General features: G+C 45.2%; 1 protein-coding gene across 1 annotated transcript in view; it reads right to left on the bottom strand.

The window, feature by feature from the left end:
- Window positions 1-18,850, bottom strand: part of Kiaa1549 (KIAA1549 ortholog) — a 137,976-nt gene that overhangs the window by 32,160 nt on the left and 86,966 nt on the right. Inside the window, exons 12-16 of the mRNA XM_047562094.1 lie at window positions 16,783-16,898; window positions 16,402-16,527; window positions 10,844-11,049; window positions 9,524-9,747; window positions 8,276-8,429 (exon numbers count right to left, since the gene is read on the bottom strand). Of these exons, the coding sequence (XP_047418050.1) occupies window positions 8,276-8,429; window positions 9,524-9,747; window positions 10,844-11,049; window positions 16,402-16,527; window positions 16,783-16,898 (826 nt within the window). The remainder of the gene's footprint in view (window positions 1-8,275; window positions 8,430-9,523; window positions 9,748-10,843; window positions 11,050-16,401; window positions 16,528-16,782; window positions 16,899-18,850) is intronic.

Here is an 18,850-nt window from a genome sequence, read left to right as displayed (position 1 = left end):
TTCAACAACATAAAAGATTGAATAAAATGATCAAGTTAGTTCATTTCAGGGATATGAGGATGGGTCAACATATTAAAATCAAATGTAATTCACCATGTAAAACAGAATTGAGGACAAAAATAACAGTCATCTCAATAGATACAGAAAAACTCAGCACAACTCAGTACCCATCCATGATTAAAAAAAAGAAAGAAAGAAAGAAAGAAAAGAAACTAGGGATAGAAAAAAATTGACCTCAATACCATAAAGGTTATACACAATAAACCCAAAGTCAGCATCATACTTAATGGCAAAAAAACTGAAAGAACTTCCTTTAAAATAAGGAACAAGACAAACATGTCCATTTTCACCACTCCTATTCAATACAGTACTTTAAATGTTAGCTAGACTAATTAGTCAAGAGAAGGAAATAAAAGGTATGCAAATAGTAAAGGTAAAAGTCACATTATCACTGTTTACAGATGCTCATATTGATCCTATACTTAAAAGATCCAAAAAGTTCCCTCAGAATACTCCTAGAGCTAATAAACAAATTCAACAAAGTAGAAGGACACCAAATCAACACATTAAAAAAAAACAATAGCTTTTATATACAATAACATAATGAAAAAGAAATTAGGAAAACAATTCCATTCACAATCACCTCAAAAGAATATAAAATTTAAAACTTAGGAATAAATCAGACCAAGGAGGTGAAAGATCTCTACAATGAAAATTACAGAACACAGAAGAAAAAAACTGAAGACACAAGAAGATGGAAAGATCTCCCATGTTCATGTAAAAGATTAACATTGTTAAAATGGCCATATTACCAAAAACAATCTTCAGATTCAATGCAATTCCCATCAAATTATTCTCTACAGAACCAGAAAAAGTAGACCTAAAATTCATATGAAAGAATAAAAATCTCAGAATAGCTAAGGTAATGGTGAGCAAAAAGAGCAATGCTGGATGCATCACAATATCCAATTTTAAATTATACTACAGAACTATCAGAATAAAACCAGCATGGTACTGTCATATAAACAGACACGCAGAACAATGAACTAGAAGTCACAAAGAGAAACCCACATGACAGTTTCACAAAGGCTCTAAAAACACATTAGTGAAAGGATAGTCTTTTTAACCAATGGTGCCAAGTAAACTGGATATTCATACGTAGAAGAATGACACTAGGTTCCTATCTGTCAGTCAACTCAAAATTCATCAAAGACCTAGGAATCAGACCATAAACTTTACAATTGAAAGGAGAAAACAAAAGGTCAACACTCCAACATATAGGCTCAGGCAATGACCTCCTCAATAGAACTCCTAAAGTTCAGGAAATAATACCAAGAATTAAAAAATGGAATAAAATCAAATTTAAAAGTTTCTACACAGCAAAGGAAACAAGAGCATGAAGAGAGAACCTACAAAACAGGAGAAAATCTTTGCCAGCAGCTCTTGTGACAGAAGGTTAATATCCAGATCACAGGGAAAATAAGTTAAAAAAAAAATAACACCAAAAAAAAACCCCCAAATAACTCAATAAATGGGCAAATGAACTAAACAGACTCTTCTCAAAAGAAGAAATGCAAATAGCCAACAAATATATGTGAAAAAAATCTCTAACATCTTTAGCAATCAGGGAAATACAAATCGAGATTACAATGAGATTTCATCTCAGTTCAGTTAGAAAGGTCACAATCAAGAATACAAATAATAATGCTGGTGAGGATGTGGAGAGAAAGGAACACTTACGTACTGTTGGTGGGACTTTAAATTAGTACAACCACTATGAAAATCAGAGATTGGAGATTTTCCAAAGACTAGGAATGGAACCACCATATAACTCATTGATATTTACACAAAAGAATGAAAAGTCAGCTTACTATAGCAATATGTGTATACCCATGTTCATAGCAGCACAATTCACATGAGCGAAGTTACAAAACCAGCCTAGGTGTCCACTGACAGATAAAAGGATAAGGCTAATGTGGTATATTTACACAATGGAGCTTTATTCAGCCATAAAGAGTAGAATTATGTCATTTGCAGGAAAATGGATGGATCTGTAGAGCATTACATTAAGTGAAATAAGCCAGACTCAGAAAATCAAGGGTCATGTTTTTTTTCTCATATATGGAAGCTAGAGGGGAAAAAAGGGAAAGGAGGGGGGTCTCAAGAAAACAGAAGGTAGACCAGAGGAGTAGAAGAAGGGGACCATCAAGGAGGAGGAGAGGTAAAGAGGAGGTACTGGGGAATGAAGTTCACCTAATTATCTTATACACATGTATGAACATGTAACGGTGAATCCCACCATTATGTATAATTAAAATGCCTGAATAAAAAATTTAAAAACAATAGTGTATATTCCCAAAAAACCAAGTCAACCTTCCACAGCTATAGGAACCAAAAAGAGCAGCAGCCTACTATTAACAGTAAGAAAAAAATTGCCCTACATACCCCTAGAAGAGGTCAAAAGTCACCACTATATTAAAGCTATGTACATGTGCATATACCTAATAACAATTCTAATACCTATTATAACTATTTGTAAAAGAAAGTACCAATAATTATTTAATTAGAAACCATTTGTCTTTAAACTGGAGGACTCTCTGGATAACATGAGTCATTAAGAAAGACTTAAATGATGTTTCATACCCTGGGTTAAGAGGCAGGAATCCAGTCAACAATTAAGATTTTCTGAAACTACCTTATTTCTCAATATTGCACTATGAGCAAAACACTGTCATAGTGTACACTGGGCAAATTTCAACAGACACAATAGGAAACCAAAGGAGAAAGAGTCCCTTCTGGTCTCAGAGGCTCCCCAAGTCCAAACATCATGGTTTGGTAGACACACTGAAATAGACGAGGGTGCACCCTGGGACCCAGGGAAGGGGGGCCTCCTCATCGAGTGCCTGCTCATGCCGGGTGGCCCCAGCCTGGCTGGCTGGATCATCCTAGGAGGGGCCGAGGAAGGTATTCCCATGCCTGTCTAGGTCAGTGAGCCTGAGACAAGGAAAAGCTGTATTCCACACATCCTGAAGCTTGGCCAGTTGTCTGGAAACGGCTTCCTAAAGATCAAGGTCTGTCCCACGAAAGATCAGAGGTTTATCACGCCAACACAAAGTGCAGTCACTGCTAAACTCCATTTGTGGCAAGCCCACAAATGGCTCAAAGACCTGCTTTGTTTGGCCTTTACTGTCTTTTTGAAAATAGTCAATATTTTAAAAATCTGAAAACTTCATGTGAACGCTCCAGTTTCTGGCTTCAGACTCAGATAGAAACAACCAACTACCATTGAGAGCTCCAGTCCCTTTGAAAAGGAGCAGGTGTTCTCTCCAGTTCCACTGGTGACCTCACTCTTGTGCACCTGACACGCCTGGTCTCAACTGTTCCTCCAAAACTGCAATATCTTAATAAAGGCTCTACCAGGTGATCTCTGTGATCTAGGGATTCTAAGTAGGGCCCCCAAAGGGGCCTTTGGTTTATGATACGTCTACCATCAGAAGGAACTGTGCTCCTTTCCTATGAGGTGGGTTAAGGACCCACTCACAGCTCCTCCAATTTGTGGTTTTCTGGCAGAACAGAGGAGGAAGACTGGTCATTACTATACCACCTGCCTATGTTCCCTGGTAGAGAGAAGGAAAGGCAGTCTGGAAGAACATCCTACACGTGAGAGGGGTTTCTTCAAAGCTGGAAGTGACATTCCTGGTAGGAGTTCCAACAGCTGACTGTGTAACCGTACTGCCAGGACCAGGCAGTGCAGACACAGAAAAAACCACAGGCAGACTGAGATTACGCCCAGGGAGAGGAACTCACGTAAACTGGGGAGCCCCCAACAGCAGGAGCCACTGCCAACCTCACCCTGAGTGGTCATAACTTTAAAGAAGGCTCAACTTTCAGAATGAGGCATGTTCTGAAGACGGGAAGGGGGATTCCCTTGGACTCCCGCTGGCCCAGTGTTATGGTTTAGACATGAAGTGCCCCCCAAAGCTCATGTGTGAGACAATGCAAGAAAGTTTACAAGTGAATTGACTGGGTTATGAGCATCCTAACCTAATCAGTGAATTAATTCCCGATAGGAATTAACTGGGTGGTAACTCTGAGGCAGGAGAAAGGGTTAAAATGGACAGGCAGGAAACTTGGGCTCCGTTGGGGTCAAGTCTCTGTAAAGCAGAGCTGAGAAACTATAGCTCCAAGCCAGCCCTCGTCCACGTCAGGACAACTCCTGTGTAAGCAGAGAGAGAAAAAAAGAGAACTGACTGATAGTGAGACCACTGCCAGGTACCCAGAGCCGCACCAAAACAGGCATGGTAACCCGACTGGACCAAAGCGAGCAGGGAGAGCCCAAGGACACCGAGTGCCTTCCCCGGGGTTGGGTAGGGACTAGCCCCCTTGACCCTGCAGATCTGTATAAACCCCCAGACAACAGCCACTCTCCGGGATCCCTCTCTTGGCACCACCCCCCCCGGCCAACTTTGAGAGTTCTACTTTCTTTCTTCCTGCTACTCCAATAAATCCTGCTACTGTGCTCTCACCCTGTGTCCGTGGATTTCATTCTTCAAATCTGGGAGACAAAGAACCCAACCCTGCAGTCCATGCAGCAACCACAGGCAGGCAGGGTGTGGCTGGAGGAGGTGGGTCATGGGCGAGCCCCTGGGGTACGAGTTTTGTCCATGGGGAGGGGAGTCTGTCTGTCTGTCCATGTCTGTCTGTCTCTCTGCTTCCTGGTGCCATGTTCTCAGCTGCTTTCCTCTGCTACACCCTTGCACCACGGTGTCCTGCCTCCCTCCAGCCCAGAGCAACAGAGTCAGTTTGGTCATACACATACTGAGACTTTTGAAACCAAGAGCCCCCAAATAAAACTTTCCTCCTCTAAAATTGTTCTTGGTGGGACTTTGGGTGACAGCGGTGACAAAGCTGACTAGAACATGCTGTAAATCCTCCTGAGAAGGTCAGGAGCTCTTGGGCCACGACGCTGGGTTTCCTCCTCTCTGGTCTTGCTGCATCCTCGCTTCTCAGGCCGCACTGTCAGAACTGGAAGGCTAGGGGGTCTCATTCCGTTTACTACCTCCCAACATGGAGCACAGTGTTCCATATGGAGACGGTCCCTAGTAAAGGAGAAACTGAGGTCTGCACAAGCGCAGGCTCACCCAGAACGCCGAAGTCAGAAGCTGAATTCCATTTTCCTGATCCTGGTTTGATAACTGTATTAAGGTTCAGTGTTGTTCCCTTGGTACAGATACAGATTATGGGTTTTGGTTCCTATTTTGCAATCTCTGGTAGGGCTATTCTAAGTGTGGTCAGACATCCTGTTTTATGCAGGACAACCTCGGTTTATGCCTCTTGCCCCAGTTTAATAATTAACAGCATATCTTTTCACCCAAAGCATCTGGTTTGGAAGATAAATACCATCAGGGGCCAATAAGCATTTTTTTTTTCTTTTTAAGAGATGGGGGTCTTGCTATGTTGCCCACGCTGGCCTCAAACTCCTGCACTCAAGTGATCCTCTTGCCTCAGCCTCCTAAGTAGCTGGGATTACAGGCAAGTGCCACCATACCCGGCCCTGGTAAACATCTTCAGTAAAGCCAGACAATAAGTATGTTAGGGTTTTCAGGTCACAGAGTGTCACAACTCCAACTCTGAAAAGGAGCCACAGATAGCACACAAACAGACAGGCGTGGCTGTCTTCTAATAAAACTTTACTGCATTTCCTAAAATAGGCATCTGGCTGGACTTGGCCTGAGGGTCACAGTTCATCAGGCCTGAAGTACAGTGGCAGCCCTAGTTATGGGGAGTAAGGAATGTTTATTTCCCCAGTTTTAGGAGAAAAAAAACCTCAAGGGGGAAGACAGTTTGAAGGGAAAGTAGAAAAGTCAAGATAACTCAAAGCCATGTAGTACATGTATGGTTTTCAGGATGAAAAACTACCTAAGAAAAGGCGAGTTCTGTTCTGAGAGAGACACTGTCTTCCCAAGTATGCATTACAGGATTTTGAGGGAGAGAAAGTGAAAAGGAAGCTCATCTGAGGAAGAGTTTCCTTTGGGGAATTTTGAAAAAAGAAGCCTCAGGGATACGGCCCAGTTGTGGTCTCCAGGGAAGTGTTCTTTGCACCAGCTCAGGAAAGAACTCTGCACTTCTTATGAAGGAAAAAAGGAAGAAGAAAGGGAGGGTCCAAGCCCAGTGTGATAAAGGAACATGTGACATCACAGCTACTTGGGAGCCAGAGCAAGAGAGCTGCCTGACCCCAGGAATTTGCAGTCAGTCTGGGCAACATAAAAAGAGAAACTGTTTAAAAAATTTTTTAAATTTAATTTAAAAAGAGGGTCTAGACCACCATGATGAAAGCTTCACTTGGGGTCAATGAAGGTGAATGAAGAGATCAGAGGAACTGAGAAGGGCAAGGGAGCAAGGCTCTCCTGTGGGGGTCAAGCAGCCCAGGCTGCCCAGGGAAGTGGAGGGGGAAGAAGCAACGTCCCTGCTTCTTCTATTTAGTTCCACACTGCAGGAAGGCCCCGCTTCAGACAGACAGAAGTTCCAGGGGGCTGGCAACGTGGATCCCCAGGGCACAGTGAAGTCGGACACCACTGATGTCCAGACATTCTCAAAACCCCACTGCAGCACGCGAGCACCATCTGCTGCAAGAAGGACCAGCGACGGCTCCTCCAGCGGAGGGGCACACACCCAGAGAGAGACACAGACGAGGGGTTCACTCCTGCTGAGGAGGAGAGTGGTCTGATTTACAGACCTTCTAACTCTGGAATCGAAGGATCCTCGCGAGGAGTTATGAAGGCCACAGTAGTCTTTAGGACACCAGGCACACAGTAAGTTTCCAAGGAAAACCCGTTTTTTCAGATGATCAATTGCACTCGGGTCCCATGACGATACAGTGTTTTATACATTTGTGGAATTATATTGTCTTTCGGTATTATTTGTAATTTATTTGCAATTTAGGGGGAAAATAGAAACTTCAGAAATGGCTGGTTGCCTAAGTACCCAGACTGGTCATGTACAACATGAATGCTGTTTCCAAGGATGAGCTTCTTGCTAACTACTCTCTAAACAAGGATGGCTTTGTCCTTTTGCCTGCAGGCAACACGGGAGGGCTGCTCCCTGGCACCAGGCTGACTCCATTGTGCTTCCCAGCAATGCCAGAGTGAGCTGTGTCCGGCTCTCCCCCTCTTGTCTAGGAGGCTCGTATTTGTATTTCTCACAGCGCTGCAGGGAGCACGGCTAGCCTACTCAATGGGGCCTGTGTGCCTGTGTCTTAATGCTATCCATGTCTGCCTTCGCACTTCAAGCAACCCTGTGCCCCTTTCAGTTTGGAAAAAAGTGTTTACTTCTTCATTTCTTAACGTCCATTAAGTTCACTCTCCCATAAAAATAAGAAATACATACGAGTGAGGTGGCACACAACCATAAGCATCAGTAGGCTGAGGCAGGAGGATCACGTGTTTGAAGCCAGCCTCAGCAACTTAGCAAAACCCTGTCTCAAAAATTTAAAAAAGAAAAAAAAAAAAAAGTGCTAAGGATGTAGCTCAGGGTAGAGCACTTGCCGGGCACACAGGAGGCCTGGTTTGGACCCTAATCCCCAGCCCTGCAAAAACAAAAACAAGAAATGTCTATAAAGGTTGAACATCCATAATTCAAAAATGTGACATGTACCAGAATCTGTAACTTGGTGAGTTCTGTCTGCCCTGATGCTCCGTTTTGGATTTGGGGGCATTGCAGACTTTGGACTTTCAGATTAGAGATACTCAACCAGCAAAGTCCAAGCAAATATTTCAAAACCTAAACAATGCCAGAATCTGAAACCCTTCAGGTCCCAAGCATTTTGAATACACAATGCTGAAGTGAGCAAAGCTCAACGAATACACTACCTTCTCAGCACTCTGGGAGAAAGGGAGACAATCTAAAGAACCCTGCTATCACCAAGAAACCCAAACAGCCATCTCGCAGGGAGTGGAGGGGGAAAAAACCTGGACCTCATTTTTCCTCTCTCTCTCTCTTTCCCAATTAACTGTGACAAGCTTCCATTCTGAAGCCTGAGGACAGGGCTTGCAGGGGCAGAAAGGAAAACATAGGGTAGTTTTTCAGGTGTGTTACTCAGCAACCCCAGGATGACATGACAGAAGGAGAGGCCCAGCCACACCCATGTGCTTCAGGGCCCTGCTGGCCCAGGCATCTATGTCCCTGGGGCAGCAGCCAGCACTGTTCACCATCCTTTCCTATCAGGGTCTTTCCCTCGAGCCCCCACCCCAATTCCAGAGGGCTGAGCATTACTCACTGGGCATCCAATGTAGGCGGAGTTGTGCACACCGGGAGGTCGTTTGTATGTGCCATCGCTGTCGGTGGTGATGAGCCTGTCCTTCTCAGCATCAGCAGGGCATCCATTGACCTGGTGTTTCCGGCGTGGCTTAGGAGAACGTTTGATTCGTGAGCTGCCGGAACAAACAGAAATTGTCTTCACAGGAAATAAGCCTTCCCGCCACTGGCTTACCCACTTGACACACTAAGCGTTTTCTGAGTGCCTACAGTGTGCGCCCCAGAGGATACAGACAACATGGCAGCCACAGTCTGGGCTCTGCAGACTTGACCTAACAACAAGCAAGTAATCATGACACTATTAGTGACACAGACAGTTCAGGAAAGGGAGAGGTCAGGGTGAGCTCTTAATTCCACCATCAGCTACAGGGCCCTGAAGCAGATCTTGAAGAGCAAGATCTGAGGCTGGGGAGGGTCATGGGAAGAAAATGGGAGGCACAGAAATAGTACACCCAAGGCCAGAAACTTCGGAAGCAGAGGAACGTGTGAGGGAGGATGAGGAGGCCATCTACTGGATAGTGGAAAGAGCTGAATGGAGAGGCAAGCCAAGGCTCCAGAAGCACAGATTTCACAGGGAAGGCAACAAAACCCAACTCAGATTTGGACACAGGAAGACATACATAAGGGCAGTGCTTAGAAAACAGCTGAGCTGAGGCAGGAGTTGAGGAGACAGGGGAAGGTGAGGCCAAGACTGCTGGAGGCTGTGGGAAAATGAGTGAGACCACCCGTACAGCTGGGGCAGAAATACCAGAGGAGAGGAAAGGAAGGGCAGGAAAGCTATGGGAGAGGCTGGCTGTACCAGAGGAGAGGAAAGGAAGGGCAGGAAAGCTATGGGAGAGGCTGGCTGTACCAGAGAAGAGGAAAGGAAGGGCGGGAAAGCTTGGAAGAGGCCGGCTGGAGAAGGAACCATGAGCCAGGCTGTAGGTGTGTGCCTAGACCCAGAGGAAACGGCTCCGAGGCAGCTAGAGACGCAGAGAGGAAAGGCCCCACTGCCTTCTACACCGAGCGCCCCAGGCAAGCCCAGCCCTCCTGGAAGTACACACAGCTCCCCGGGTACAAACCTCCTCAACTGTTCTCGGAGACTTTCACGTGAAAATGGGCAGGGCTTTTAGTCCCTTGTCCCATGACACAGAGGGCGTCCCCTCCTGCCCACGCTCCTAGAGCAGGTCCCAGCGCCCAACCCCAGATCCTGGCCAGGTCCAAGGCCCACCTCTTCCTGGGCTCTATGAACACCGAAGGCACGCTGGCCGTGGGGTCCAGGATCTTGTCGATCTGCATCTGCGCCCTGCGGTACACGCGGTGCCGCTCCTTGGTGTCGCCCGAGGACAGGTCGTCCACCACCGGGAACTCGTAGTGGCCGCGGCGCTTGGCGCGCAGCCGGATCTTGTTGCGATGGTGCTCGATCTCGGACTTGTGCCGCAGGGCGGTCTGAATCTGAGCAAGGAGAGGGGTGTGCTCAGAGATTTCGGGGAAGTGCTGGGCACAGCCTGCTAGGCGTGCCACATTCTCCCCAACCTGGGCTTGCTGTCTGTGGGCTCAAGGCAGATGCTAAGGTGGTGGCGGAGGGCCCAGCCTGCGCAGGAGTCCTGGAGGGGCGGTGGCCTTCTCAACCCAAAGCAGGGGGAAGGCTCAAACCTTGGAAATCCTTCTGTGACAACTCTGAGGACACACTTGTCTGATCAAAAGTTATGACATGCCCTGAGAACATAATAAATATTCTCCATACCCAATATTATCACTACTTTAGAGATTTTTAAAGTAAAACTGACATTCAGCGAGGGTATGTGCATTATACCGTAGCATATCCATTTATGGCCAACTACCTAGCTTAGGGGAACATTCCCTGATGCGTGAGCCCCTCCTCACCAAGAGTAGCATCCCCAAAGATGGCAACATCACCACTGACCCCGTGGGACCTGAACCAGAGCCAAAGCAGGATTTTCTGGGGGCAGCAGTCTCAGGTTTACTGGGTTACTCCCTTCTGCACATCTGCCAATGTGTCTAACAGTGTCCCTGACCAGCACCTGACTTTAAAAAGTAAGCATGTTTCCAATTAAGCACAGTTGTCAGCAGCTCATGCCTTTAGTGACCTTTTTACACTGTACCTTTCACTAAAGCATGGATAAAATCAGAATGTATTTTTCTATTAACGTGCTTTTTTTAAAGAAGGGTATTAACCAGATGGCGCATGCCTATAATTCCAGCTACTGGGGAGGGTGAGGCAGAAGGATTCTAAGTTAGAGCCCCGTCTGAGCAACTTAGATGGTGTCCCAAAACAAAGTTTTTAAAGTGCTGGAGCGGCTGGGCCCGGTGGTACACGCGGGTAATCCCAGCTACTCTGGATGATGGGGCAGGAGGATCTCAAATTCAAGGTCAGCCTCAGCAGCTTAGTAAGGTCCTGTCTCAAAACACATAAATAAAAAAGGGTTGGGGATGTAGCTCCGAGGTGGAGTACCCCAGGGTTCAATCCCCAGTAGGAAAAAAAAAAAAAAAAAAAAAAGACAAAATAGGGAGAAGGGAGTATTAATACCTCTTTGTTGATTTTGTTGGTTTCTGCCACTCGGTCAGCCAGGATGGGGTGCTGTACTGGGGGTGCCGGGATGGGCTGCATGGCAATCAGCTGGATCTTATTGGGAACCCGCCGGCTGGCCTCGGAGGAGCGGGAAATCCTGTCCACATGCTCAAAGATGGAGGCTGAGGAAGGCTGCTCATTCCCTGAACTGGGCAAGGGGGGAGCTAGCACAGAAGGAAAGGAAAACACTAATGTCACCTAAAGCAGCACACTCAAAAGTATGGATTCTGCCCGAAAGACTCCTCAGCCAGCTCCTCTGACTAAAACTAAGTCCCCATGCTGGCAGCAGCATAATTGAAATTTCTCTACTTGAACTTAAACGATAAGAGTTAAATATTGTCTCTTTCAGTTTCATTAAAAATTACAAACACTCTTAGGAAAGATATAATAAAATCATTGTGATACTGTGTAAAAAACTGCTGTTTTGTCTAAATGTGGTGCTAAATCTTCAGTTTAAAAAAAGGGTGGGGGAGGACAGAAGGACCCTGAGGTTGCTCAACTGGTCAACAAGCAATTTACAGAACTTCTAGGAGGAAAAAATAAAAGCATTTATAGCAATTCTGAGCTAACGTAGGAAGGAGCTCACTAGAGTGATATTAACCGAGTACAAAGGGGTATCAGTCCCAGGACCTCTGCAGATACTCAAGTTCCTTCCATAAAATGGCAAAGTATTTGCATAGAATCTATATACATCCTCCCGTATACTTAAATGATCTCTACATTGCTTAAAATACATAATGCAATGTAAGTGCTGTAAATATTTGTTCTACTGTATCATTTAGGAAATACTAACAAAAAGTCTCTACATGTTTAATACAGATGAAATTTTTTTTAAAAATTATTTTCAGTCCATTTTCAGTTGAATGAGGAACGCATGGATACAGAGAATTGACTACACTATTGAAAAAACAAAAGACAAGGGGGCGGGACATGGTAGCCAGTGCCCAGGCAGGAGGATCCAGAGTTCAAAGCCAGTCTCAGGAAAAGCAAGGTGTCAAGCAACTCAGTGAGACCCTGTTTCTAAATAAAATATGATATAGGGCTGGGGATGTGGCTCAGTGGCTGAGTGCCCCTGAATTCAACCCCTGGCACCCCCCCCCCAAAAAAAAAAAAAAAAAAAAAAACGAAAGACAAGGGGCCTATGAACACTCAGGTGTATACTGTTAACAATTATCTGTCTTTCCCTTCCTGATGTAGAAAGAAAAGTTGAAGACACTGGAGAAGAAAAACCTGCTGCATACAGGGAGAGAGATTAAAAAGCACACTTAATAGCTTACAGGGTGCACACCTGTCATACCAGCAGCTTGGGAGGCTAAGGCAGCAGGATCACAAGTTCAAAGTCAGCCTCAGCACTTTATTGAGGCCCTAAGCAACTCAGTGAGACGCTGTCTCTAAATAAAATATAAAAAGGACTGGGGATGTGGCTCAGTGGTTGAGTGTCCCCAAGTTCAATTCCCAGTACCCAAAAAAAAAAAGAGGCTAAAAGGGTAAATTTTATGCTATGTATATTTTACTACAATAATTTTTACAAAAAGAAACCAGATCTGTGAAATAGAAGAAGTCTAAGTGAGAAGAAAGAAGGAAAAAAAACACCTAAATACGTTAACAGAGACTGGATCTTGGTAAAATGGGTGCTTTTCTTGTATTTTCTGTAATGAGAATTTTTCCTAATGAGTATTACCTAGAGTAAGAATGATTCCAATAAACTTCAAGTTTAAAAAGGAAAAAGGAGAGAGAGGGGTGGGGAGAGGGGTTGTGTAGACGAAGAGAGCTGGCTCCTGACACTAAGATCACCTGATGCCCTCCCTCTAACAGGCCACAGTCACCTCTGGAAATTCAGACACTGTAAAAATAAATGGCCAACACAAGGCGTGAGAGCAGGCAGAGGCTGTGCCTTTTAAAAAGCCTAAGGTTTGAAACCTCAAGCAAAAGTGAAAAATGTGGAGGTTTCTCCTTGGTGTAAAAAAGATCAAGAACTGGCAAAGCAGGAAGACACAGGCATTTTATACAAGGAATGCGCATCACTCATATATACATTCTTGTATTTTCTCTCATTTGAATGGTATTCATTGGTATCCCAGGCAATGAGAAAGGATTCACACAACCCTGAGTGAGTGAAGCCTCCCAGCAGGGGGCACAGTTGTAGGACCTCAGCTGTTCCCAGGCTCTCCTGCCTCCTTCCTCGCCCACCTGGAGGGAGCCAAACCGTTTACACTTCCTTCATCCAGGGCAGCTACTTAAGGCAGGCGTAATGCCTGAAAGGAGATTATTACTTTGCCAGACAGTCCAGCCCTGCAGACCCAAACTCCTAAAGGGACAGCCAATGTCACAAAGAGTAGCCCATTAAGCTACTGATCCCTAAAGGTGAGATCTCTCTCCCCTAGCGTGGCAGAGAGCTGGGAGTTGCCTTTGAGCCTCAAGCAAAGGTGACAGAAGGAAGAGGCCTCTCCCCTCTGTTCTGTGCTCCCTGCCTGGGCTCCATGAGTGCTGCAGCCCGTGAAGGGGCCCCTGCACCTGCCCCAGCCCGCCCCTCCCCTCGGCACTCAGAGCTCCTTGCTTGTCACTCACCACCTGCAGTCAGAGGTGCAGAGGATGCACAGCCTTTCTATAGAGCTGAGGGGCTGGTGCAGGAGAGCACAGTAGGAAGTACAGAAACCCTCCAGCTTCTACCATCCGGGACCCAGCCCTTCAAATGGCTTAAGAGTGTTCTTGAACTATATAAAAAATTGTTTGCTATGCATTACACAAATTTAAAAAAAAAAAAAAAAAAAAAAACTCCCTGGATAATATGACCACTGGGAAGTAAAAAGAACACATAAGAGATTAATGCTGTGAGGCTTCTGGACTTAAGGGATCCACACAGCAAGGACTTTGGATTAAAACTGCCTTTTCTTCCAATATTAGTTTTAAAAAGCAATGACAGAAATTCAACTAGACAGAGCATACATTATGGTGACTATGATTAATAACAATATGCTGTATATCTGAAAATAGCTACAAGATTAGATTTTAAGTATTCTCACCACAAAAGTAAGAAAGGTAAATGTGAAATATCTCATGTTAAATCTCTATATCTTACTATCCCACAGTATATGCATATATTAAACATCATATTGTAACCAAAATTATATACATTTATAATTCTTTAAAGGAAAAAAGAAAGAAATTTCTGCATTTTAAGACAAAAAAAGAAAGGGCACAATCTTGGATCACACAGGATAACGTCAATCAAGCAGAATGACAGCAGAAAGGGCACTACTGAAATGCTGGAGCACCAGCAATTTTTTATGGAAATATTATTCCACTATCTATAGATAAATACAAGCACACTGCATCCTTCCTAATGCTGGTAACCCACAGTCACACACCACCAAGTGTGATCACACTTATCTTGCCTTTTCCATTATACCCCAGCACCCGGCAAGCCCTGCTGAATGCATGACCAAGTGAGTTGACAGAATGTTTTCTTGAAGAGGCCTCTGGGGATCTGCTTACTGACAGGATGAGAACTATACGATCTCAATCATTTTATAAGTGGGCACTCCGAAATTACTCAAAAAACCTCAATGTTATATGTAGTTGACCTGGTAAAAACTATTAATTTGCTTGGCAAACTCTTTAGCATGTGCAAGAGTAAGTGTTGGCTTTGCTCCCACAGGAGATTCTAGAACACGGAGTTTGCGGAATTCAAATTAATAGAGCTATAACTACTTAAAAGTCACACACTTGCACACATGCGACCTAAGGACAGCATAAAAAAAAATTCCCTCAGCATTTCATAGTCCTTATCTACTTGACATATTCCTGACAATAAAGGGGGAAGAGAGAGAAACTAGTCAGGCGGGGACAAGGACTGCAGCCCTGACCGCACCCTGAGAACACCTGCTATCTCCCAAAGAGAGTACGCAGTACCCCCGTCCCTCCACACCCTCATTAAAGGTGGCCCCTGTGCTAGCTGTACTAGCAATACGGCTGATCTTAACTGCAGATCTGCCTTAAGTCATCTCCAAAGGGTTCCTGCATCAGGCAGTCCGCTGCCAAACAGGACAGGAATAAAGCACACCTCAAATTTCTAAAAACCCAGCAGAGGTCTTCTCTGGCTTCACTGCAGTTGGGCCTCAAAATGCCAGAGGACTTGGGACAGCTGTTGAAAGCCTTACCAAGAAGCCTGAAGAGAGCCAGTGGCTGCGCCATCTGCAGGGGTGAGAGGGAACTCTGGTCCCAGGACAGTGGGAGGAGGGTTCCTGAATGGTTCTCAAGCAACCTCCTGCCTTCATTCGCTTTCGATTCCATTTGACTTACAAAAAGAGGATTTTTATGTGATGTATAAGAGAATTTAAAAGCTATGATTATAGTTTAGACTTTTTTATATGCTTCTTAACAAATTTCTATGCAAGCAATAAAATGCCTTCTGGCTATACATAGTTATCTTATGATGGCTTTCAAGGAGAAACAAAGTTTCAAAAGTGGATCACTATTTGCAGTGAGAAAACCATGTTTCTAAAACATGAAAACACACAGACTGGAGTCCCTTTCAACTACCGCAGCGCATCTGATCCACCCCAATCCTTCGCAGACAGCTCTCTGCCCCGCAGCTGAAGAGAGCTCTCCGCTTGGATTCTGAATACATGCTGAGAGTGGTGTCTGATTCCTGTAGAATTCACTGGTCGTGCCACTCTTGGAAGGACTTAAATGCAGAAACTAATAGCAAGATCTTCCAAGGTAAGCAATCAACAGAAATTGAGAAAATCTGGAGCTATTTTTTTCCACACCAAAATGTTTCTTTCAGAGGATCAAAACTAGATTTTAATCCTATCTTATCTAAAATATAGCATGTGTTACCATGGTGCTAAATAATTTTTAAGATTCTGTAGAAAAAATCCAAAGGGAAAAAAAATCCCTTCCCTTATTCTAAGGGTATATTTCTTTAACATTATAAGAGAACCGGCTGGAAGGAACCTCAAGGATGGGCTGGTTTAGTCCCACAGAAGCCTTAGGTCCTAAGGCCCCCAAGGCCACAGACATACTAGAGATAGCAGAGGTCCTTGGGCTTCGGTCCAGAATCCGTTCATTTGTAAATACAGTTCACTCTGTGCTGCATTGTAATACAGAGAAACATGTAATTTTAAAAATATAAAAATTACTATTAAAGTTAGGAAGCCTAAGGCTTCCCAATCATCTTTGCGTTACTGAAACACAATGCTAAAATATAAATAAATCTCCAGCCAGGATAAAGGCTGAAAGGACACATGTATTTAACAGAATCAATTAAACTAAAGTCAAGCTGCCTTTGCCCCCACTACAAAAACTGTTCTCAAGGAAGGAAGGCCTCTGGGCACAGTTTTACCAAAGGCATGAGTCTCATGGCAGTGTCCCTGGGAATGGGAGGGAAATTTACTCCATCCCTGGTCTGCAAAGCTCTATTTGACTCCCAGTACAAGGGTGCTAACACAGAGTCTGATCATACAAAAGGTCAAGGCACAAGACCAAACGTAATGGACATGAACAAAACTTACTGACAGTGACAGCTGTGAAATCCTTGAATCCTAAGAAAGTCACTGAATTCTGGGGACACTTTTTATGACTATGATTTATGTTCAATTCCTCCTCCTTGTCCTTCAGGCAGGAAAATTGTTTGGACTCTAAACCAGAATGAAACAAGGCTATTAACCTTAAGATGCACCCCAGCAAACCCTAACCTCCAGCACAGTCCCTTGCCTCAAAGCAGACACCACTACTACAATGGTGACAATCCATGCTGAGAACTGCACCCCGGAATGATGAAGGGTCCATGCCACAGGTCTCTTTTAAAGGTTTAGCATTTGAAGTAGGGTGACACCCTGGCCTATGGGAACCCCTGACTCCCGGTAACACGGAGAAGGAGGAGAGTCACAGACCACTCTGCGGGGCTCTGTGGGCCTTGCCCTCGTGGACGGCGGCTGGCGTCTTATCCCCCACATCCCTCTCACTGGACTCCTCGCTGACGGTAGAGTCGGCATCGGAGGGGGAGACCCTGCAAACACAAAACAAACTGCAAACATTAGAAGGGAGAAGGAGCAAAAGAAAAAGGTCACATTAAGTCAGACATGGAAATCAGGCTTCCAGGCAAAACTGGGAGACATGAAACAGTCCAAGGACCACGTTAACACACTCAGTTACCATGTCCTGAAGGTACGGTTTACTGGCTTTGGAGGTTGCAATCAACAAATGCTGGAAATAAGTGCCAGAGTAGAGGCTAGTCCCATAGCTGCTGAGGCCTAAGAGCTAGCTCCTGGCCCCAGGTCAGTTCTAGAGCTGCAATCTGGGTCTAACACAAGTTGAATCAGAGAGAATCTGGGGTTTGGGCCTGGTTTGGGGTCCACTGGGGCTGAGAATCGCTAGGAGGCCAGGGTAGTTGTGCAGCTGTCCCAATTGACTCTAGAGTTGTACAAGACTCCTAAACTCACAACAGCCAGAGACAATCACTACTGAGATTTGACTCTATATAGGAACATCAAGGTATCACAACACCAAGGTTGCACCAGGCTGGGGAAAATCCTTAACCAGTTAGCACACTGCCTCCTTGGGCTCCCTGGCTTCGGCCACAACGTGAAGTGTCAAGACATTCTGGGGCCCTGAGGGATGCTAAAGCATACGGTCGTCCCTCAGTATCATGGGGCACTGCCTGAAGAACCCCCAGGGACACCAAAATTCATGGATGCTCAAGTCCCTGATATTAAATGACACAAATCTACACCTAACCTATGCACGTCCTCCAAGTGACTCACTATCCCTCTTACAACGTAAATGCTATGTAAACGGTTGTCATGCTGTATTTTAGGGGGAATAATGACATGAGAGGAAGGTCTGTACACATATTTTTTCCTGAATATTTTTGATCCACAGTAGTTTGAACCCATGAGTGAGAAGCCTGAGGGTGTAAAGGAACTGAGATGACAGGACTAGAAGTTTATGATGAGACTACTAGGGGAGAAAAACACACCCTGCCAAGCTTTACTAGTGTATTAAATCATTTTTAATAATTCATTTTATTCTTAGCCTGCAAATTAAGCAAACAGCATGTCTCTCCATAATTCATTTTCTTCCATAAAGATCATGCTCTTACATCTGTTAAATTCTTAAAGCTAGGTCAGACACCTGGGGTGGGTTTTCTGATAAGACAGAAAGTATGACATCATTGAATGTTGGTGTGGCCACACACTCTTCACTCTCAGCAGCCAATCAGGAGTTAGAGTTCAAAGCTCAGGGGCGGGCTGGTGATCTGAGGTGCCAGGGGCCAGTCCTGGTTGTGCTTTGATGTGAAGTCAGTTCCACAAAACCTGAGTCTGAACCTGACCTTCTTTAACATAACTCTAGTCCATCTCACAGGATCAGAGGGCAGCAATGGGCTTGCTGATAGTTTGGAAAAATAAGTAATTCTCCATGTGGGAATAAGTTAGGAAGGGGGAGCTGGGAGGCTGTGGAGAGTCCTGTGCAACATGCTAACAAAGGTGACAGCCTGGGAAGCTGGAAAAGCAAAGCACACAGGAGGACACAGGTGATGAGAGTCACCTGCAGATAGAGCAGTGAGGCCATGGCCAGCTGCTGGCCTGACAGGCAAGAGTGAAGAAGGCAACGCTGGCTGAGTGTGGCGACGGGCTGTGCGTTTTTTACACATCCTTTGCGTGTGACCACCAGACATGGCTCTCCTAGAGCATACGTGCTGGAGTGGCCTGTCCCTAACCTAGTCTGAGGAACACTACTGCCCCATCGCAGGTGGTGATCCCTAACCTTGAATAATTTGGGGAAAGAACTGCATAGCCCCCTTTGGTAGCCCTGCGGAGCCGGCAAGAAACTCCCAGGTCCGCGTGTGCCTTTGGGCAAGTCTTCAGGATCCAAGGCTGCAGACACAGGGCAATACTCACCCTCAGCCCTGCTGATGCTGGAAATGGACAACCTGAGAACAAAAACATGCTCTGCAACAGA

The sequence above is a fragment of the Sciurus carolinensis genome, chromosome 8, assembly GCF_902686445.1.
Source record: "Sciurus carolinensis chromosome 8, mSciCar1.2, whole genome shotgun sequence".
Taxonomy (NCBI): Eukaryota; Metazoa; Chordata; class Mammalia; order Rodentia; family Sciuridae; genus Sciurus; species Sciurus carolinensis.
This window is presented reverse-complemented; position numbering and strand designations above follow the sequence as displayed.